The sequence below is a fragment of the Orussus abietinus genome, unplaced genomic scaffold (assembly GCF_000612105.2).
Source record: "Orussus abietinus isolate OABI.00-Male unplaced genomic scaffold, Oabi_2.0 scaffold24, whole genome shotgun sequence".
Lineage (NCBI taxonomy): Eukaryota > Metazoa > Arthropoda > Insecta > Hymenoptera > Orussidae > Orussus > Orussus abietinus.
The window spans coordinates 1034588-1057124 of NW_019394437.1; the positions used below are offsets into that span (position 1 = coordinate 1034588).

General features: G+C 56.9%; 1 protein-coding gene across 1 annotated transcript in view; it reads right to left on the reverse strand.

The window, feature by feature from the left end:
* Positions 1-57: 57 nt before the first annotated feature.
* The window catches only part of LOC105701639 (dipeptidase 1), a 52620-nt gene continuing 30140 nt past the window's right edge, over positions 58-22537 (reverse strand). The window contains exons 2-8 of the mRNA XM_012428543.1: positions 9892-10218; positions 6207-6339; positions 5001-5192; positions 4604-4806; positions 527-687; positions 318-447; positions 58-186 (exon numbers count right to left, since the gene is read on the reverse strand). Of these exons, the coding sequence (XP_012283966.1) occupies positions 58-186; positions 318-447; positions 527-687; positions 4604-4806; positions 5001-5192; positions 6207-6339; positions 9892-10218 (1275 nt within the window). The remainder of the gene's footprint in view (positions 187-317; positions 448-526; positions 688-4603; positions 4807-5000; positions 5193-6206; positions 6340-9891; positions 10219-22537) is intronic.

The following is a 22537-nucleotide window of genomic DNA, read 5'->3' on the forward strand; positions in this document are numbered from 1 at the left end:
TCTCGCCGAGTGGACGCGCCCGACCTGGGGCTCGAAGGCCATCTCCGAAGATGGGACTCAGACCTCCATCAGCCTGTGCACGGAGTTGATGTCAAGGGCACAGCTTCCGGTGGTATCCGGCGAGTCCAGGAACTCCTCGGACGGTTTCACTCCGGCCGTTCGCATGTCGTCCCGTACCCTCTCCACCTGGAAGAGGGGCAAGGTACCCCGAGGCCAATCAATCGAGCAAAATGGAAGATGGAAAAAGGAGAGAACGGGCAACAGGCATCGATTTTTCAGGGATCATCAATGAAAAGCACCCGAAGGAGCGGTCTTACCTGCCTGAGGACTCGGAGAAGGTTCAGACCGGCTACTTTCTTCAGATCGAGGACGTCCCACTTGCCGCTGCGAAGGAGCTCGGCGAACAATTCCGGGTACCTCGAGACGTCTTCGAGCCCCCTGGGTGTCCTGCGAAGTGGAAGTCGAACGTTTGCTCGGATCTGTTATTTTGCCGCACCGCTCGAATCGCGCTCAGGATTTCACTTACTTATTGATGCCGTCGAAGTCGCCACCGACCCCGATGTGGTCCACGCCGATCAGGTTCCTGATGTAGTAGATGTGCTCGGCCACGTCGGACACGGTCGCTTGCGGGCCGCATTTCACGAAATAATTGTAGAAGGTGACCATTACCAGGCCCCCGTTGGCAGCCTGGAAGAGCAAAGGGATCTTTCAATGTCTCGTTCCTCCGCTCGGACGTAACTCCGCGTTACATCCCCGAAGAAATTAATTAAAGAGCGGGATTAATTACGCCGTTTAAAGGGTGCAACCTTTCTCTTTGAGGACATCAGCGTTCAGGACCTTTACTGCGTCGTGAAACGTCAGCGCTAGGAACCTGACTCGAGGGCGGTACTGGCGCAAATTAAGCCCCGGTCTTTTCCGCGGTTTTAATTCCCTGCCGTTTTAACGGCGTCGTAAAGGCCGATATTCAGAAATCGATTGTCGACCCCCAGCCTCCAACGAGACGCCAACTGCGCGTTCTCATTATCCTCCAAAGCCATTTTGCGGGGAAACTGGAATTCCGAGTTACCCTCGACCGAAGTTGATGATGCACCTCTCCAGGTTTCCGCGACACCGGGGAGACATTTTCTCTCCGTGGGAACCGTCATCAATAATAATCGATGACAGGTTCCCGAAGAACACCCTACTCGCGACCGCGCGCCGTCTTTCGATCAAAGTTCCTCCCGTCTTGGGCGCGAACTTCGACGATGCAATGTTTCCTTAATATTCTACGTGATATCCGCGGAAATTCGCGGAGCCCAGAGACCCACGTAGGTTCGAGGTAGAACCGCAAGGCAAACATCTCTCCGGGTTGGCGAGAGCTCGGCCGAGGAAGCGGAACGCATCGGGACGAAGGCACTCCCAGAGCCTTAGAAAAGTGCATTTCACGTCGGCCAGAAGTGCTCGCGGATGCAAGTCGCTCCGTTGGAGGAGTCTTGCAGGCCCGTCATAGACGTCTCCCGAAATCATGCGGCTCGGTTGGCCTCAAACTCGAAGCGTGCACCTTGCAAGCCGCATATCTCCCGCATCCCCGAAGGGCTACCCTACCGTCTGCCGGAAACACGACCACGAGAGGTAAAGCCCATTAGTCCCGTCTTCAGCGGATATCCAGAAATATCCTTTAAACGGCATATATTTCCAGGAGGATCCGCCTGGCCGAATCTACCTCGGCTTAAGGGAGGTATCTTCAAGAACTCGTTACCGAGAATCGATGGCCCTCCTGATTCATCCCAAGCTTAAGTCTCTCCCAGGTGACCCTGCTTGGCGTCGTATCTGGCCCGAAGAATCGTAAGTCGCAATTAATCGCTCGTTTCGAGGCTCGATAACCGGCGTTTATCGGTCAACGGATCCCCCGCGTCCGGAGAGAGCGCGCCGACGCGTTTTCGAGGCTCGATCGGTGCTCGGGGTGATCGATAGTCCCGGTTCTCGAGGCAGGGATTCGTCGACGATTTACGTTAACCGGCTAGGAGGGCAGGTTACACAGGCCCATCGATCCCATTGACGATTCCGACCCGATCTCGATGGTGCTCGTCCGCTGGCGCGGGTCGATGATGCCGCACGCGTCGACCGACTAATACGCCGTAGACGGGAACATCCGAGCTAAACCACTGCCTATGTACCGAGGGATCGATGTCGATGACACCTGCTATTTCCACATTACCGTATCGACACGGCTGACATAACCATGGCGTATCCACTACTTTTGCAGACAGCCAACGCGGGGCTCGACGTCCGTCGATACGTCCGACTTGTACGGCTCTCCATCCATCTGCGCCCACGGGGAGCGGAGCCACACCTCCCGGAGATCCGTCTGCGGTTTCATTTTTCTGGAACAACGTTTGCCGGCCCTGTGTCAGTCCCGTCGACACCCTGCACCGGCGCGTCTCCATGAAAGAGTCCGCAATTCCTCCAGCGTGGTTATTCACCCGCCGCGCGGATGCACATCCGACCTGGTAATGGCCGATCAGAGGAGACTTCCAATCGCGGAACTTTTCCCCGGAATTAATTATGGGTCAGCCGTGACTCCAGCGACACCTGTTGCGAGCGGCGTCCGCGTCGGGCGGGGCGAAGGAGGATTTATTAGCGTCTCCTTCGGCGGGGGCGAAGGAGGCGGGTGCACGCGGTCTCATGCAGTTCCCCGGTTCCCCGGACATAAACCACTCGATTTTACTGCAATCACAATTCCTCCTCCCCCGCCTTTGACGTATCGGCACGGCCGACAATATTGCCCCGTTAATGCACCGTAAAGCCGGCTCGCGATCGCCCGGCCCGAATCCGCGGCGCCTATCCTGCAGGATGAATGTCGATGACACCTGTTATTTCCGCATTAACGTATCGGCACGTCCGATATAACCGCGACGTATTCCCAACTTGTGCCCCGGGTCCGGGGTATAAATTTCCCGAAATCCCCGATCGCCCCCCGCGGCGTGCGTAGCGATTCACCGATCCGACGCATCCAGTCGGAAGAGGGTCCTCGAGCTCGTCCTTCCGGGAGGACCGGAAGTCTCGACGAGGTCGAGGCAGGGTGCAGAAGAAGCGACGTCTTCCAGCTCTGGGGGGATTTAATGACATCCGCCGGATTCACGGGTTCAATGGATCCCCCGAGAATTTACGGCCTTGTCCATTTCGCTTTTGTATTCCCCGGGCAAATAACGACCGCGCGCGGCGAAATTAGAAACTGCGGGGGTCGGTTTCACGCCGGGGGTGGGCGTAAAGTGCCAGGGGGCGATCACCTCTTCCGGGTGTCTTTCCGACGTGGCCGATTAAGGACTTTAACGACGCCTTTGACGAGCTCGCGCGAGGACAATAAGCTCGCCGGGGCCATTTCGAGAGAGCGAGAGGGCGAGAGGGGGTGGAAAAAGCGAGAACGAGCGAGGAAGGACACTCGCTTCTACTACTAAGCCGGAAGGTCCTGATCGTTTGGCGTTTTCGCTCTCGTCCTGGAACTCGTCCGACGATTTTACGCCGGGGGTCGTAAAATTCGGGAATTCTTCTTCCGACCGTGACGCGTGCGTTTTGCGTTGCGGACCTCGACGCCTCGACGACGCCGCGTCTTGGAAACGCAAGCATGTATGCCGGTGGTCGCAAGAAGTGGGACTAGCATTTACAGTCGTCGGAATCCCGGGTCGACATAGCCGCAACGCAAATGGGACTAAGCGAGGAGCTTACGGAGCTTTCCAAGCGGGGAGGCAGCGTTGGAAAGTCTCCTCGAGAGTCTTTCCTTTGCGGGCCACGAGGGCCGTTTCAAAGGCCGGGCTGATTGCCCCTTGATTCCCGGGGCGTTTTCCGCAGTCGCGGGACCTCGACGGAGGCTGTGGCCGGGTCTTAGCCGAGACCCGCGCCGGAACCCAGGAAAGACTGCCGGAGACCAGGAAAAACCGCCCCGGGAGCCGAGAACCCGCGAAGAAGCGAAGAACTCGCCGAAGAAGAGGAAAGGAGGTCGAGAGGTCGGCGCTCCCCGGAGAGCACTCGGTTGCACTCGTTGCACTCGTTGCACTCCCCAGGGTAACGACGGCCCGATCTCTTCCCGTTTCCAAACCGGCCACGGGCCGGCCTTAATGAAAAGCTACAAGGGCCCGAGTCTCGATTATCTTCCTCGCGGAGAGAGAATATTCTCCCACCCCCTCTTAGGGTGCAGCTCCCGAGCACCCCGAAGAGCCTCGTTATTATTCCGACTCGCAGGATACTTTCCGGATATTTGACGCCCTTTCCGGGCAGTAGGTGCACCCCTGGTCGTTTGTTCCTTGTAAATCTCGACCTCGCTCCTACCTCGTGAACCCTGAAGAGGGACCGCCGGTGGAGGGCAATCGGTGCCAGTAATCGTCAGGGGTGAGAATCTTTGGAGAGCCACCCTCGCTGGCTAATGTCCCGAGGGGAGCTCTTCGGCATCCCCTTGCTCGCCCCGAAGAGCTCCACACGGTCTAATTTGAGCCTTCAAACGGTGTTCTTTGCCCGCGGGCTCTCGACCTCAAGCGAGCCCTCCACCGGCGGCGAATCGATGTGCGAATCAATCGACGTTGCCCCGAAGAGTTCCATCTGCAGCTCTTCGGGACTCGCCGGGACTCACCAGCTGTTTCAGGATGTCGTCCGGGACGTTCCTCGAGGAGTTGCAAATGGCGAAGGCCGACGAGTGGGAGAAGATGAGGGGCGCTTTGCTGGCCCTCAAAGCGTCCCTCATGGTCGCCCTGGCTGTGTGGCTCAGGTCGATCAGCATCCCTAGCCTGTTCATCTCACGGACCACCGCCTTGCCGAAGCCTGTCAGACCTCCCCCTGCAGAGGATATTTCAAGATTAATATATTTTCTTTCGTTAAAAAACATAGCACTTGTGTATGAAATTTGGAAATCAGGTCTCACTATTTTTTTTTTTTTTTCAGGTGTGACAAGAGGACGGGATAAATACTACGAATGGGGTGCACGCAGGGGATGAATTTCCGACGTAACGTCCCGGGCTTCATCTACTTACCGGCGTCGTCGCGATCCTGCTCCACGGAGGAGCTTTTCGCCCAGGGGGTGTTGCAGGTGTGAGTGAGCGTCAAGTAGCGCACCCCTAATTGGTAAAGCGTCCTCAGGACGGCTAGACTACTCCCCAGGCTATGGCCACCCTCGACTCCAATTAAAGAAGCTATCCTACCCCTCCCGTGGGCCTCCAGGATCTCTGCAATTCAGACAACACCGGGATTACCCCTGCTAGTCCTCTCGATGCCTCTCGGCAGGATTAACGAGGATTTCTTGAGGAATAACTAACGATTCGAGAGGACCCCTCGAAGCGCGGACTGGAACCGTGGTGGATGCTGAAGTGCCCTCGAGGTCGTTGGACATTTTAATTAAGAGACCGTACATATTTCTGCGGGATTTACTTTGACCCTTGAGGGCACTTCCAGGGTGTCGTGCGAGCCCGCCGAGTTCCGATCGCGAGGGTTCACCCTTGCGGGGATCACCGGCCTCCACCGGGGGGGTTGAACATTCTTTGGCACCCTGAAGTCGCGGAGCGCCGGAAGTTCCCGCTTGGGACTTGTGCTTGCGACTTAAAGGGATTCTCGGGCAAAGTTGCACCCTGTGGCTTTGTGCTCTCGCCGGGACCGACTCGGTGCTTCTCGCCGGAGTTCCTCGCCCTGGAAACGCTCCCCGGCTTTTTCGACGCACTGGTAGCCAGGGACGATTTTCTTTCCGTTAACCCCGAGAGGCTGGTCGGAAAATACCCACGAAAGCTCCGTCCACCCCCTAACTCGCGACCTCGAGGGGAGGAAATCTCTATTCTCGGTCACGTACTCGCGAAGTCGCGGGAATGCTCGCCGGGAAGCATCGAGAGGCTCGATTTCAAAGGACTCGTCGTCTGGAGGCACCTCGGCGAGTGCGTTTCCGTTTTCGGGGGTTTCCGATGCACTTTGCGCAGGCGAAGTGCATCGGTTAGAGGATGGGGAACGACTCGATGTATATTCATGTGTGTGTATTTATGCGTAGATACGAGGAACGAGTCATTATCTGGATCAATCAGCGACTATCAAAAATTTGGAGGGAGGTACAGCGATCTCGCGAGGATAGGAATTTCAAGGTGGTTCCAAGGGGTTGCGGATCCCCACAGACGGTGCATCCCAGCTTCCCTGATCTCCTCTGCAACCCTTCTCTCGGCTGGAACACGTTCGATAGCTCGTTACCGGAAGTCACCTACCTCTGGAGGACGCGGCGAACTGCATGTGCTGCGAATACTTCTCTATGAGCCTCTTGATAAGGTCCACCTGCTCCAGAGTCAGCTGGACCGCGTTGAGATGCTGCGACTCGCACGGCACGTAGGCGGCCCAGAACTGCAAGCATCGTTTCCCCATTGGTTTCCGTTTTCCGCTGAGAACCGACGTCCGCTTGCGAGTTTTCCCATGCGGACATCTAAATATATAGGTATTTCTTTTTCTTTTTTTTTTTTCATCACGCGAATCGGTCGATCGTCCCGCACTTTGACGAGCGCTCTTCAAAGCGAGCGAACCGCGCGTTTTATTGGCCCGAGCGAATACGTCCCTTATGTCACGCGGTATGTCTATCGATGCGATTTTTAATACGCGGGAATTCGTCGGGAAAAAAAAAAAAATATTGACGGTCGAGCGAGACCGCGGTTTCGACGGCACTCGGCGGTGCATTTCCGGAGGCGTGCACAGAGTGCCGCACAAAGCGGGGCCGCCGTCGCACCTGTTCTCGAGGGCCCGCTCGCGAAAACGCTCGATTAATTCCGCAGGGTCGGGTGAATGTCAGGTCGAATGAGAGTCGCTAAAGGGCCGAGACCCTTGGCGATTCCCTTTTCCCCGCGCCGAACCGAGCGGCGCTAACGATCGAGCCGTAGGAATGCAAATTCGCGCCTTCCCGCCTTTCCGCGGCGGAAAGGCCGCCCCTGCGGGTACTAGTGCTCGGGAGCGACAGGCTACATCGATCTGTCCGCCGCGGCTGCACCTGCAGGTCCGCTCCCGGCCGCGCAGCCTCGCGTCGAGTCTCGGAACCTGCGGAACGCGGAACCCGCCCGCGGATTCGCGCCCGCGGGCCCGATCACCCGTCTGGATAGATTCCAAGGGGCATTGCGAGATTTCCGATGAACCCGTCTAGGCGCACCTGCTATCGACAGATTTTTCATCTCCAGAGGATTATTCCGCGCCCCCTCCGCGCGGTGCTCTATATACTTTTCGCGCATTAACGCTTAACGGCGGGATATAAACAGAGGGCTGTATTTATATGGAGAGGGAGTGGGCGAAATCGGCGTGCACGTCCCTCTACGTGCCCTGGAAGGGGCGCTGCAGCTGCATTATGGAGCATCCGAGGAACGACCGGGTGCCGTGCAGGAATTCCGCGATGCGGAAAGCACACGAGTGGCGCCCCTTCTATCGCCTCTCTTCGGCGACCGAAATTTTAGGGGCCGTCCGTTTCGCCCTCCTTATTCTCTCCCCCTTTTCCACGGTCTCGCTCTCGCGTGCAATTCTCGTCGCGACGCCCGGACGCGATTCACCTGCGCGACCTGCAGGTGCAACGGGGTCGAGAGTTCGACTCGCATCGACATGGCCGATTCGAGGGTATTCGACTCAATCGCGGGGCATTAATCGAAAGAACTCGCGACGGGGTCTCGATCGATCGGCTTAGAGCCCCTCGCCGCGGAACCGGCGCGGAAATGCCGCAGTAATTGTCCCGGAAATGCGGGATAAGCATCTCGCGTATGACTCTCCGGTTTCCGGGTCGGTGATTGCCAGCCGACGGATTTTCGACTGTCGCGAGGGCACCTCGACGAGAAAATTCATGCATTCCCTTTGTTTCGCTTTTTCCTATCTTCTATTTCCTCCTCTTTTATCCCCTTCTCCGTCTCTCTCTCGCAACGACGCACTTGCGAGGATCGATTATCCGCGTTAATACGATTGAATCTTTAACCAGGGATGATTGAAATTCCGTTTGAGAGCGTCCGGACGTCGGATGAAAATACCGTCTTTTTTTGCCCCTCTCTCTCTACACCTACATATATGCACGCATGTATATCATTTAGCCCCAGAATATTAATCTCTGAGCCGCAAGTGGACCCGCGGATCGCGAAATATGATTAGCGCGAGTGGATCTTCCCGAGTCGGGGATTTCTATCCTCTCCCTGGCGCTTTTAATTTCTCCGATTTTCCCATTTTCCCTTTTTATGGGGAAAGTCGATTCGCAAAGGGCGGAGGGTTCGGGCTCTCCACGTGGGCCGGTCGTGCCGCAAAATCGAGATCACCCGCGGATTACCCTCTAAACGGATACTGCGAGCCCTCTCGCGATGGACACCGGTGCGGAAAAAAGGAGGGGGCAGGGGGGCTCCCTTTCAAAGCTGCCCGATATCCAGACGCGTCCATTGATCGCCATCGCTCCCTCTGTCTATCTCTCTCTCTCGCCCCCAACATCAAAAAGACCGACTGTGGCGTTTCCGCGCCGGATTTTCCGCCGCGCGGACGGAGCACGGAAACCGGGCGTTTCGGGTTCCTCCCGTTTTCGGATACGGCGCGCTATCAAACGGGCCCCGTTATCGGAGCCACCCCTTCCAATACCCCTCGGTCATTTGAGCGCGTTTTTATTCCGCAGTTTTGACTCCCCCCCCCTAAGGAAGAAGAACTCGGAATTTGGAAATTGGCCCTTGGGGCGGAATTTATATTTTCGAGGGCACTTTGGAAAAAATCCCGCCGCACTCTTCAGCCCCTCCAGGTGCTCCGGTCGGTCGATTCGCCCCCGTTTTTATCGAGTTTACCTGTGAGCGCTCGATTTTCCGCCGCGTTTTTCCGCGAGATACCGGCCACTCGCAAACCGACCGCTCGGAGCTAATCCGTCGAGGGCGATTCGGTATCCGTGACGTATCAGTGCACCGATGGAAATAATCGGGAAATAATTTATGTTCGGATTCTAAATGGGACCTTCGTGCGCGTCCACCCCAACGCCCGGGAGATCAGGTCTCTTTTAGGGGAGGAGAATTATTCCTTTCGTTATTCCCATCCTATTATGGATTCACGTGAATAATATCGCAATTAAATTTCATGCCGTCTCCACGGGTGCGGGGACGTATACGGATTTGTTGCGTACCCGGGGTAGATGTGCTCGAATCGGCCTTTAATCCATTAACGGCCCAGGATCCGCGGGCCATACCCGAGGTGATCTTCGATGTCGGCGATGAGCCCTCAAAGGGCGCCTCTTCGCACCCCAGCTGGCGGTATTCGCGACCCTTACTCTCGACAAAGTACGGGAACGCGTGCCGCGCGCGTAATACGATTGCGGAGCCCGGTCTTGCGGATGTAACAACCCCGGGGTTGTTGCGAGCACCCGTATACCGCATTACGGGGTAATAGGGAATACGGCTCGCGTACGTGCACCCCTAACGACGGGGGTGGTTAGGGCGGAATTAGGTTGGGAAATCGCTTGTCTGAGTCCGCCCCGCCGGGGGCCACCCTTTGCACCGATCACAGACAAGTTCTCTATTCCGGGTCGAGATTAAAGCGCGGGGAAAACGGCGACGAATTGATAAACCACCCCCGTAGGCACGGCCAAAGTAGCCGAGGTCGAGGGCGAGGCTTCTCGCCCCTTTTGCGCCCTTTCATCCCCCGAGTGCGCGACTGGCGGCACCCCACAGGTGCACCCTGTTGTGGCCACGAGGGGTGGTAAATATTCCCGGGCACTCTCGAGGGCTTTCAGGGTGCGCATTAAATTTAGATAGTCCATCCCCGGGTTGCCCTTCGGGGGTGAGTTTTAAAATTTAAAGGGCAGGCGCAGAACGTACGCTTTCAGGGGGCGGCGGGGGTAAGAACGATTCGTCTGATGTGTTGGATGAACTTTCAGATGGCGATTTAGGGGTGGTGAAGTGTTTTATGGGGAATTACCTGGCCGCCGACCATGCCCTCGCGCAACCTGAGCAGGTCGGTCTGACTCCAAGCGCTCTTGCTCCAGGGCGCGACCTGGCGCAGGTCCTTGTCGAAGTCGAAGTCTGCCAGCTGGTTGTGAACGAAGTTCCTGATGTTCCAGGGGAGGTCATTGTGCCCGTCGATGAGCGGCACCTCCGCCAGCACCTGGCGCACCGTCTCCAGTCTCTCTCTGGTCGACCCTGGAGAGGCGATCTCCCCTTCGGCCGGTCTGGGACCGACCCTTCCTATCCAGCTTCCGATCAGGATCACCAGGCTCGCTCTCCAGACGTCGCTGTGCCCTCCAACCTGCAACACGAAGACGCCGCTCCGGTTATTTCCCCAAAATGAGACGCTTCTTATCGCGCCCACTTCCAGTCGGCGGTGAATTAATGACTTGACTTAAGTAAGAAGTACTCGTCGTTAAAATTAATTACTGTTAAACTCCGTAACCGGGAAGGACTTCCGATAGAGGCGGACCCTCCTCTAAGACGCTTCTTGCAGCATCCCCGGGGAGCTTCTTGGGCCAGCGGTGGATTAACGAGGACGCCTCGCAGGATCCGCATCCTGGGCTGCGCGGCGTATATTGTTTTTGGAATAATTCGAAGCGGTTCCGGAGGGCCGCATACATATGTATGGGCCCCTTTCCTTGATACAGACACTCTTGAATAATATATCCGGCTCGAGTGCTCCCAGGGTTGCCTACGAGGCTGGGATTACGGGCGGGCGGGGAGGAAAGATTAAACCTCGGACTTTGTCTTCGCGTATTCGTCCGCCCTCGTCCTCGCTCGTTGGCATTCACCTCGCGGGAGTGAACGCGGGGGAGGTCTCCGAACCCCTCGATGCCGTGAAGCTTATGGGGAATTATTTATTTACCACTCGAAAACCTGGGGTAGTCTCCCTAGAGGTTTAGGCCCCAGACGTCGAATTTATCGCCTCGATAGCTCGAAAGCTCCGCCGGTCACGCGAGGAGGGGTCGAGCTTTTGGAGATTGCCCCCTCCTGCGAACCTGTGATCAGGTGAGAAAATCACCTATTCTTTATGTCGATTTTACGCCCGGAATACGTCCATTAGATCGAGTAACGTCTCGAAGAAGTGTCGAGTCCATTGACCGAAAGCGAAGTCCACACGTCCTGGCATCGGATCTCGGGATAGTTCCACTAGAGAGTCGAAATTGATTTGCATTCCGGACAGTTGTCTTCGGGGACCTCCGCTCGCGCCGAGTCCCAGTCGATTCCTGGCATCCTGGATAGTTTTCCAGGAATTTAGCGCTCGGTTTCGCGTTTCGACGTCGCCGCAAGGATATGGGGTGGACGCGCTTGTCCGAAATACCTGGACGGCCAGGGTGAAAAATTGCAGGCGCAAATCTGGGCTCTACTTAGGAATTATACGCCACCCTAACTCTGAATCATTCATAATCATTCCCGAGGGATAAATTAAATTTCCTTGTGTTTTCTAATATTTTCTTGTATCGTTACAGATTTTCCCTGACGCGTTCCCGGGAATTCAGGGGGATCCCGGAATCGAGCGCACCTGTTCCCGGGACCGGCGAAGCGTGGCGTTCCCATAAAGCTCTCCGGCATCCTCTGGACCTGGGGCCCCGGTAGAGGGTGGAAAAAGCAGCGTACCGAGGTATGCCCGAGAGGGATGATTTGTGCGGTTATCGGCGCTGCCCCCTGATTTATGCCGATCGATTCCCGTGTTTTCGGGACCCCTCCCCCACTCTCTGGATAGCCGGGAGCCTGGACCGAGGGTGCCAAACGTTAAATTAAATTCCCTCCTTTCCTCGCCGGTATTTTATTCCCGCACGCGCGACGCACCCTGTCCCCTACCCCCCTGAAAGGAGGGCCTCGATGGGGCTGAAAAGCTCGGCCCGAACCTGGCGGCGCTCCAAACGTCGCCCGTAATAAAGGGCCCCATTAAAAGCTCGACAAAGGCGGCCCACCATGTCGGACCCGGGTCTATCGATCCCCCATCGGCCGATATTTCGAGGCGGACACGCGCCGGTCAATTTTACACCCCCAAGGAGGAGCTCTCCCCATTTCACGCTCGGCGCACCCTCGAGTCTGGAAAATCGCGACCGATTTCGATCCCCCCCGGGATATCCGAGGCACTCTCATTGGAAATTGACGTCGGCGCTTTGGAAGAGAAGAGTCTCGCTTCCGGTTTATCCGATTTATCCGTGAATGCGTGTTATCGCTTATAGGAGCGAGACAACCTCATGTACCTACTTTCGCTTGTACTCTTTCTCCGTACCCTGAGTACTCGTACACTTCCCCGGGAACTCCTACACTCCCGAGATGAATCCCTTGAGAAAGTGTACGGGGATTAGGAGGGCGGGAACGGGGGTGGAGGTCTCGGAAAACAATCCTTTTTCCGGGATGGCTTTCTTATTCCACCTCGTGGGATATTCAGGGGTACCTTAGGGCTCTTTTATTGCCACCCCTGGGAGGTGGGGATTTTTCTTACGGGGAATCCACATCCAGGGTTGGAAAATCACCGCGGGAAGTATCCGGTTATCGCGATCTGTTTTGGATATCGCGATTTGTCGACCGACAGGGGTGGGTTCCCCCACCGGGTCCGCCACCTCCAATGGGGCGGTTCTTCTTTTCCGCAGCTCGCTGAGAGGGTTTCCCAGTACCTCGGGACACTTCCAGGTACTTTCATGCGTCTTCATTCTCCTCGATTACACCTCCCGGAGGAACACCGGCAGTTAAGTCGGATGCTCGGCAAAGACGAATGCAACGCCCGGGGTGTCTTTTTTGGACGACCCTTTACATCCCTCCCGTGTCTGGGAATCCGAGGTTCACGGGGTTTAGTCTAAAGTGGAGGGCTTTTCACCCTCTCCAGACATATTCCCGAGAATCACGCTTTCCCGAGATGATCGATTATGATTTAATATTTTTTATCTCGAGGACGACTGTCGGTCGGCGCGAAATTTCTGAGTCCACCTTAGAGAGTTTCCCGTAAAAATATGCGACGTCGATAAAAATCGGGCACCCTCGCGGGGGGTCTTTGCAAAGACAAACTCGGGGTATAACTCGTTAACGCTAACGGCCCTCTCGGCGGCGGGAGGGTAATCCCCCCGGATGTAACTTTGGATTTGCACTCGGCGGGATCTAATATTTGCATGTAAACGCAACTGCGACGGACCGGGTCGGGAATTTGCGGGGCCGCGGGGTGTAATGTTTGCCGGTGACACCCTGGGCACGGACCCTCCCCCGGGAAGACCCGCTTCCGGGAGGATCTGCATCCCCCCGCGCGGGGGAGGGCGAGATAACGTCGAAGCCGGATGTTATACCCCCTAATTATCTCGCCGTTCCAATCGAGTCGAGGAGCGTCCTCGATTTGCGTCGAGGTTGAGGGCAACCGATGCAATATTTGCCCGCCATCCCCTTGGGGCGAGGGAGAACGTCTACCCTCGGGCATCCCCAAGGAAACCGCGATTTAACTGGGCCATACCCTCGCCGGGAACAACCGACCAAGTACAACCGACAAGAACAACAGAGGGTGTTGATCGAGCCGAAACACGTCCCGGGAACTTCGGGGCCATTAGGAACCGATTCCTGCCCCCCGGCTCGATCTTGACCCCCCCCAGGGATCCAAGTTCGGAGGGGAACTACCCCCAAAGACACGAGAGGGCTCTTAGGGACCTAGAAAATATCCCCCGATAGCTTTTCGGATTTTTCATCTCCTTGTAACCCCGTAACCCCGGGAATAGCGCTAAATTCAACCCCTTCCGAAACCGCCGCCATCTTTCGGGAGCGATTCCCCGGGGAGCTGTGAGTCCTCGAGCATGTTTCACCCCGTAAAACCAATTTCCCTAGGAGCACGCTAGTTACCTTTATTACCCATCGCGGCGCAACGTCGCGTTACGGGATTAAAGCGCCGCACGGCCGCTCCGCCTCGTTATTCCCGAACGCGTAACGATTCGTTAATTCCCCCCTACAAGGGATTCGGGTCGACCTGATGAACCCAAGATTTTGTATTTGTCAACGTGGTATTTTATTTTCGGGAAATCTGGGGAAAAACTCCGAGTAGAGTAGGGGGAGCGGATAAAGCGACGCAATGGGAACCCGCGGGCTTTGGAGGGGTTACCGGGAAAGAAAAATGTTTTCTCATGGAATCCATATTCGGGGTGGGTAAGATCCGCGACATCCCTCTTCAGGGTCTCGAGGCCTCGCGGAAACTCCGCAGGAAAAGTTGTCGGCGTTTCCCTCGCCTCGCGGAATCCGGAGCGAGGGAGTGCACCCCTCGGTGGGATCTCCTTGCATCCCCAGAGGATGGAATCGCGACTTCTTCCGCGTACGGTCCGCGTGCGAGACGTTCGTACAGTGTCCGATTCCGCAGCGAATAAGACGCTCCGAAAGATGCGCATTTCTCAAGACAGCTTCTTCCTTCCGAGGAAATGCGAGGATGCGAAAATCCGAAAGCGCGGAAATATGAAAATACGGAAACGCGGGGGTAGGAAAATGCGGAAATACGGAAATCGAGGATAGTACGGAAATTCCAGGCGGAGCATAAACGCGGACGGGCCGCGCGACGCCCCCGATCGAACGAGAGGCTCCTGCGAGCGACGCGCGGAGGAAACGCGGCGGTAAATCGCCCGCCGATCATCGCTCGACGACGCTATTCGCCAGGACGAGCGCACCTCGAGTTTCCCTAAGGAAATCCGATTTGCCAGGAGCTTTCCGCGTTGCGGTGCCCTCGCGGAGACGGCTTCGCCGAGCTAGAGCGCGGAAACGCGGTGTCCTCGCCGCGGGAATTTTCCACGGGGAGCGAGAGAGGATCCTCGAGAATTCTCGTGCAAGGAATCCCCTCGGTGGTTTTTCAGTTTCTTCCGGCGATTCCCGCGAAACCTCCCCGCTCTTCGAGGTCGCCCCCGCGGGGTTATTCCGCGGGTATCGCGCCGCTTTTAATGTCGCAATAAACCCCGCCTGCGTAACACGACTGCCGGCGCCGAGGGGGAAGTTCCCCCCTGGATGGATCGCCCCGATTTCTTCGGAATTTCGTTCCCACCACGAGCGACTCTAGGAATTTTTTTCAAGGTACTCCCAGCCACCCTTGTGTACGTGTAGCATCACTCCTGGGGGAGGCATTAATTCCGGGATCCTGGGATATACCCTCCAGCACCTGGATGCCCCATTCAACGCAGTCATGCATCCAGCTTAGGAATTAACCGTGGTCGGGTGTAAATCTCTCCACATCGTCCGTATAGGGTCCCTAGATCATAAAGAAGTGCAGGGATGCACAGGGCAAGGTGGCCACTGTCTTCCCCCAGGAATCCGACCGTCGATTTATCGCGAAAAGCGCAGGGGTCCCCTTTGGCGTCCCGAGGGTGGAAACTTGGTCACGTCGAGGAAGTTAAGAAAGTGACGCTTCCCTTGGGACTCGCACCTGGGACGGAAGTTGGCGCCCCAGAAGAGGACCTTGAAGAAGTCCTCCAAAGGGGGTGTGGAGAGCAAGACGTCGGAAAAACGCGCAGGAACGACCGCAACGGAGCGTTTAGGCTTTCCTACGGACTCGAGGGCTTCGTTCGCTGCATCCACCCCCGGCGGCACTTTGACAAATGGACAAGTAATTCAAGGGGTGGAAAGAGACGCGTCCTGGCGACATCACGGGGTTCCTCAGGATCCCGAGGATCCTGGAAAAGTGTCCCGGAGGAGGAGCCGGTAACGTCCTTAAGCCTCCCCCCTCGACGCTCCACCCTCGTAATCCGCGCTTTAAGGCGTCCTTCCCCCCTCGCGTCGCCTCGACGGCTCGTCGGGACGCTCGGCGAGTGACGCGTCCTTCTGGGAATCCTTTTTCTTCCCAGGGCGGGATCGAAAAGACGAATCGAAAATAGAGAGACTCAGAGCGCGGCTTCCGGGCTGGGGTTTGGGGATGAAATCCCGAAAGAGGGGCTGCGAGTTGTTCGCACCCCGGAAGTGCACCTTAAGAGATAGTCCCGCGCACTGCCAGGGGTTTTAAAGGACTTTTCAGTAAGCCGTAACTTGAGCCCTTTATGCGCAAGGGGACCCTGAAGCGCCCCTAAAAAATCATGGCGCCGTCTGACCGTATATCGGCTTTATCTACTTGGGGGGCGAAAATGGATCGGCGCCGCTTTTACGCGCCGAGGGGATTTCGTTTCTTCGAGGACCTCGTTTGAATGTCCTTATAAGGACACTTCTTATCCTTAGAACCCATTAACGGGTACATTCGCAAACCCTAAGCCTTGGAAATCCCTTTTTTCGGGGAATTCTTGCAGCAACCGGGGGAGATAAATTGCCGAACGAACATCCCCCTTATATCCGGTGCCTTTTATAAGAGTGCGCCGTATTTCCGCGATCAGCCGGAAGGAGGAAAAAAAATGTAACTTCTCCCTGGTGGGGTAGAGCCGGAAATGGGGCCGGGAGCGGGGGCAAATCGCGCGGATCGCGGCCAATCTCTCGCGCTTCGATCGCTCGACAAATGCGGAAGTACCCTCGGACCTTCGTCGTCGGGGGGATGATTTTCTGGCGCACTTCGTTGAGAAATTGCCATCGCCGGAAATGGAGGTTCACGAGGCCGGTATCGGCGACGCCGACGCCGCTGTGCTCCCCCCGTAGGCATCGGGTCGTAACTCCCACCCCCCCACCCACCCCCGCGACTAGAATCGTCGAAACTTCCGGGCGGAAAGTTCCTCCTCGTCCAATATAATTTTACATCTGTAATAAAGGTTTTACGAGAACGCCCGGAAGCGTCTTTCTCTCTCTCTCTTTCTCCCTTTCTCGCTCCGTTTCGCGCTAAATCCGCGGCGAGTCGACGGCACGACCTACCCTAAGGTCTCGTCGCTTAAGGCGACGAGTCCGTTAAGGGACGTCAAGGCTCCTCATGGAATTAAATCCCGCGATTACGAGCCCTCGTAAGGGGGGTCCTTATTAATATGGCGACGATTAACCCTGATCGTTAAGGCGGCACTTCCGGCCCGATCGCCGATCTCGCGGACTCAAAGGGTGGAGGACGGGGTGCGGTCTCGGGGAGGATTTTTCCAGAACAAAGAACGGAGGTTTGATTTTCTGGGGTAATTTAATCCGTGGAAGGGGGCTACTAACGTCTCGGAAATATTAATAACTCGCGCTCAAAGAAGTCGGGGGTGCATCCTCGGGAATCCTCTGCTCCTGCCTTCCTGTAAGGGATGGCCGGCTTCATCCCCTAGCGAATCGATTATATGGGTCTATATATACGGACGTATATAGAAACGCGTATATATATATTATCCTCAGGCAGGAAGGAACACCGGGATGTCGGGGCTTTCTCTTCCACCTCTCGACTTTCCTTCCACCCCCTGCAGGAGGAACTTTGTTATTTCTCCGAGGGCGGAGATTCATACAGCCGAGCTTGGACGCGAGGTCCGCCCCGAAAGGGATGTAAAACTTTGAAATTGGAAATATCTCGCGTATCCCTCGCGCCACCCCCTTTCCCTCGCTCCCCTTGTTCCGACACGTGGGGGGCGCCACCCCTTTTCCTCCCCCCAGTCCCAGAGTCGTTAATTCGTTCGGAAGAAATTCTTTTCCTGCGATTAATTTATTCCCAATTATTATTCCCTTTTACCTTTTCAACGATTTAAGGCAGGGAGATTCAAGGGGTGGTCTTTTTAATTTTTCTTCTTTTAATTAAGATTTAAATTGGAAGTTTAACGGCGGGTGGGGGCGTTCCCTCTTCCTTGGGAATTTCCCTCGGAGCGGGACTCGACGGCGGTGCGGAATTAACGGCGGTGGTCGAGGCGCTCGTTTAAGGCCGCCTCGTAACGAGCCGCGACCCAATCCCGGGCTGCATCCCCAGGACTCGATTGTCCTTCCCGCAGGACCTGCAGCCCGTTCGGGATGCACTCGCTCGGACGGCCGTGCGCGTAATCGACCGCGGCCGCGTTATAATGGACGCCGTTAATGCCGGCGTCGCGGGGCGGCGGCGCGTCGCGCCTTAAAAAGGACGCCCCTCGCAACGAACCGCTAAACGCGCCGCGGCGTTAATTCGATGCCGACCTCGGCTCGTTAAAACGGCGCCGTTTTGGCCGCCCCCTTTTTAACGGCTCCCCCGGAGCGAGGCCTTCGCTTTAACGAGGACCTGGAGGGTGATCGCAAGAAATTAACTGGAGTTAACGGAGATTAACGGGGATTAACGGGCATCCAAAATCTGCCGTCAAGTCTCTGATCTTCTTTTATCTCGCCGACGAACTCGGGAGTTTCCGGCTAAACGGGGAACTCGACCTTGGGGAGCGCTCGCCGTTAAACGGCCGCTCGGCGGTTTCCGCAAATTTCCCCCTCGCGTCTGCGGATACCGCGAGCGTTTCGGCGGGAAACTTTGAGCCGTGAGCAAAAAGTGGCGGGGTACACGCCTCTCCGGGCGAGTACAAGCATTTAGAGCGCGCACGCGAGACGGGAAAGAATCGGGGCGAGCGGAAGTTCCGCACGTCGAGTGCAGGTACAGCTCATCTTCCGGGCACGCAGATAGCGGCCGCGGCCCCGGAACAAGAGGGGATGAAAAAGGAAGGAAATTCGAGCCGGATACAAAAATCCGGGGGAAAGTTCCCCGGGATAGCAGGTCGCTGAATCGGAAACGAATTTCCGGCGCGTCCTGGCGGAGCCCCCGCCATTAGCCCCTCAAAGGACCCTCTAAACCAATGGATCGACCACGACGGTCCCATCGCCCGGATTTCCGTGATTGCGGCAAATTAAAAGGAAACGACGCTCCCGTCGACGTGCGCCGGCCGACGTGGGATCCATCGATCTCGCCGGATCGAATCGAAAGCCCCGCCGAGGGAATAGGGCCTCGCGTCCTGCACGCGACGGAGTCCTCCATTTACCCGGGCGAGCATAAAAGTTGTTGGGCTCTTCTCCCCCGCGTTCGGGGATTCATGTCGAGGGTGGGTGTCCCCAAAGGGGTGACGCCGAATGGCTCGATTCGAGGTCTGGGCCATCCTGTGGGGGTGGAGGGGTCTATCGAGGCCCGTTTTCGCCCGTCTTGCCCCTTGACGCCGCTCGTTCGCACCCTCTCCACCCTTTCGCTGTCACCGCCCGCCCACCCCTTTCCGCCCGGGGGAAGCTCGTTAGTCGTCGCTAATTAGTTGGGTAACGAGTGGTCGCGGGGGTTCCAAGGCGGGCGTTAATGCACCGCCCGGGGCGGTCTTTTTCAGTCCGGGGGGCTCGCGCCCCCGGGGGTCGCGCGCCGACCGTGGGCCCTCCCTCCCCCTGGATGCCCAACTTTTTAAGAAACTGCCGCCAGGGAACTTTAATGAAAACCTTCGCCAACCTCGCCCCTTACGTCGTTACATCCCCGCGCGGCTCGGTTTAATCAGCGCCCCCCCGCCCCCTTTTCCGCCCACCGCACCCTTCTTTGCCCGCAACTCGCGGGGCTCCAATCAAGCCAGGGCTCGCCTCGAGTTTGTCCTACGAATCGCCAATCAAGCCGCCAACTTTGGCCGAGCCATTGTCCGCCGATAATTCGATGCACTCCGAAAATGAAGTCCGGGGCCCTCGCGTAATCCCTCCGCGCTCGATCGATCGATGCCGCAGCTGCGGGGGCGCTCGAGCGGAGAGTGGCCGGAGAGGCCCGCGGAGAGCCGCAACTGCAACGTGCCGTACATTCGGTAGGAGCACCCTCGACTCGACTTGCGGTCCCTCGAGGGTCCAGGGTCAAGAACCGCGGAAATTTTGTCCGCCCGGGTGGCCTGCCTGCGGCCGACTCGACGCGGTAGGCCCGCTCGATTGATTCGCCAGACGGCAGAACCGATGGAAACGAGCGGCCTCAAGTGACCCTCCACCGGCGTCGCGACGCCCCCCGGATATTACCTCGATGACGGTGATGGCCCTCGACGCGAGGGGTTGAAATTATGAAAGGGCCATACCTAGGCGTCTCTTCCGCGTGCGGAGGGCGAGTAACCTCTCTCTAGGGTATTCTCTGGACGGGTTTGCAGGATTTTATTATTTTTTATTTCTTTCTCGTACTTTAATTATTTTTTTATAGGGAACCCATGGAGAGAAGTTACGCGTCCGGGATGTCCGCACGCGGTGGAGGGAAATCTTCGTTGGTGGGGATACTCGATGGGCGGTCGATCCGCGTCCGATCGAAATTCCGCGGCGCTCCGGGCATCACGGGATGATGCACCGCGCGAGTAATGAATTATTCCGCGGCGGAAGGGGGCTGTAAATTGAAATTCTACATTATGCCGGAATTCGTGACGAGTTGGTTGGGGAGGGTGGCGGAAGATGCGGCCGATCGGATCCGGACGATCGATCGGGCTCCGCGTTGAAGCGGCCCGCGCCGATCCACGCCGCCCAATGTCGTCCCACGTCGACCCGTGCCACCCCACATTGTACCACTCCACCTCGTGCCACTCTTCCTCCGCGCGTACACCCCCCTTCTTCCGTTAATTCCGCGTCTTCCGGGCGAGATCGATGCCCCTCTAGCTCCGGATGCGGTATTGTGCGTCTCTGCGGTATTCCCGGAATTATAACGACGTCGTTATAAAATCTCGCGGTCCCGTTTGAAGGCTCTATTTGCGGGAAATCCGGCGAGTGCGCGCACAAACACGGGGATATTATACGGTGAAAGAGGACTCCGATTGGTGAAATGGATTTTCCTGGGCTGCTGTAGACTCTCCCACAGAGATATGATTTAACGCCGCTCGGATAACGCGGGTCATTATTAATACAGAATTATTAGAAATTTATTCCATCGAAGGAGTCCTCGGGCTAGTAGAGCGACTCGGCGACTAGTCAGCCAGACGTACGTCATAGCCGCGGAAACATACGCGTAATAATTTCCGGCGACGGAATGAAATCCAGATTTTTCCGCGATCGCCAGTTGCGATGTAAATTCGCGGATTCGAGGATTCCGCAGGTTCTCCGCCGTAAATCTCCGCACGGCCTTTGCATCCCTTTCCGCCGAGCCCGCTTTTCCGCGGGCGTGAAAGCGTCCGCGGAAACGTCGAGCGCGACCCCTGAACTGGATTTACAGCGGGTGCGGGGATTCCGGGTCGGAAACGCGGGCTTAGCCGCCCTCGCTCCGCAATATTGAGGTGTTATACCTGCATTCCGCAGCCAGGGTGTCTGACAGTCCCCAACCTACGTCTTCCTCCGGATTAACATCCGCCCCCCTTCGTGACACCCCTCTTGGCACCCTTCAGCGGAATCGCGGAATCGCAGCCGCCTGCTCGCATCGCGAAATTCCGCCCCCGGGGGTTCCCTGATATCGATTCCGCAGCGCCGTTAATCCTCGCACACGGAATACACCCGCGAAGGAATGCGTTCCGAATTCGCTCTGTCCCCCGCCCTTCGTTCCGCGGCGGAATGCGCCGAGATCGCGGAATTTCTGTCCGCAGAGCGACCGCGGCGAATTTCGGCCGGCCAGTTTGAGAGAAGCGGCGACTTTTCGGAGCCCCGAGTGCGGAATTCATTCCGCGCGGAGGAGGGACCATGTAAACGTTTCTTCCCCAGAATTCCCGCACGGGGAGTTCCGCTTTACGTTTCTCCCGCGCGCGTTTCCGTAATTTAGAATTTCCCGACCCCATTGTCGGCGACGCGGTCCTTTTTGCGGCTCGTCCGCGTCTCGGGTCCTCTTTTTCCCGTCCCGGAGAGGCGGCGCTCTCGTCTTTGGAGGGCAAAAAAGGGGGAAGGAAGGGTGGGAAAAAAATGGGAGAAACGGAAGAAACGGGGAGAACGTGGGAATCGCGTTACCCGCTCGCTCGCGTGGCCGGGATCCAATGACGCGGGGCGAGCGAGAGAGAGAGGAAAAGAAAGAAAAAATAGAGGTAGAGAGAGAGAGAGAGGTAAAGAGAAGGAGGCCACGCGAGAAAAACGTTATCCCAGGGCGGAACTCGGAAATGGGGCAAAGGGGGTGTTCCACCCCCCTCGAGTGGTTTCGCCGGGAGGAAATTATATGATCCGCCGCGCGTTTCCGCGGATGAGATCGAGTCCTTGAGAGCCTCCCCTAGGACTCCAGGATTTGGTTGACAAATTAAACGTCAGACGTCGAGATGGAAGGGGATGCAGGGGGCAGGGAAACAGGGGATGCTTTACTCCCGTCGGTGGCACTGGTTGCGACGATCCTGGACGGAAGGACTAGGAGGAGCAAAGAGGGTGGAGAGTCCTCAGATCGATCATTCAGTCCTTGTCCTCGCCGCTTTGCGGTATCCTCCTGAAGGACTCCGGTAAAGATCGCCTTTTTCCAATCCTCGTCTCGTCCTGTTCTTTTTTTTTTATCCGTCGTCCTGGTCGCTTTTCCCGATTTTCTCCTTTTCCTCGGCCTTGCATTCCTCTTCTTCCTCCTTCCTTTCGTCGTCCTCGTCACGGCCATTCCGACGAGGTCTCGGTCGCTGCGCAGGACCTTTGTGAGGAGCTACTCGACCTGGCAAGGGGAGTCCTTTGGGACTGGCAGGACGTGCCGACGCGTCAGTAATTACGCGAGCCGGGAGCACGTTTGGATCGAGGTCCTTCGGGAATTCTCTCGACGTGTTCCCGAGGGACGGGGGGCAGGGGGCCAATTTTCAAGGGGAGGCTCCAGAAGGATACGCATCGCTTGAAATCCTGCATAGGAACTCTTCGAGTCGATTTCCCGAATTTTTCACGGGAAATTAACGAGTCCTCGGGAAATCGACTCGAGAGTTTCC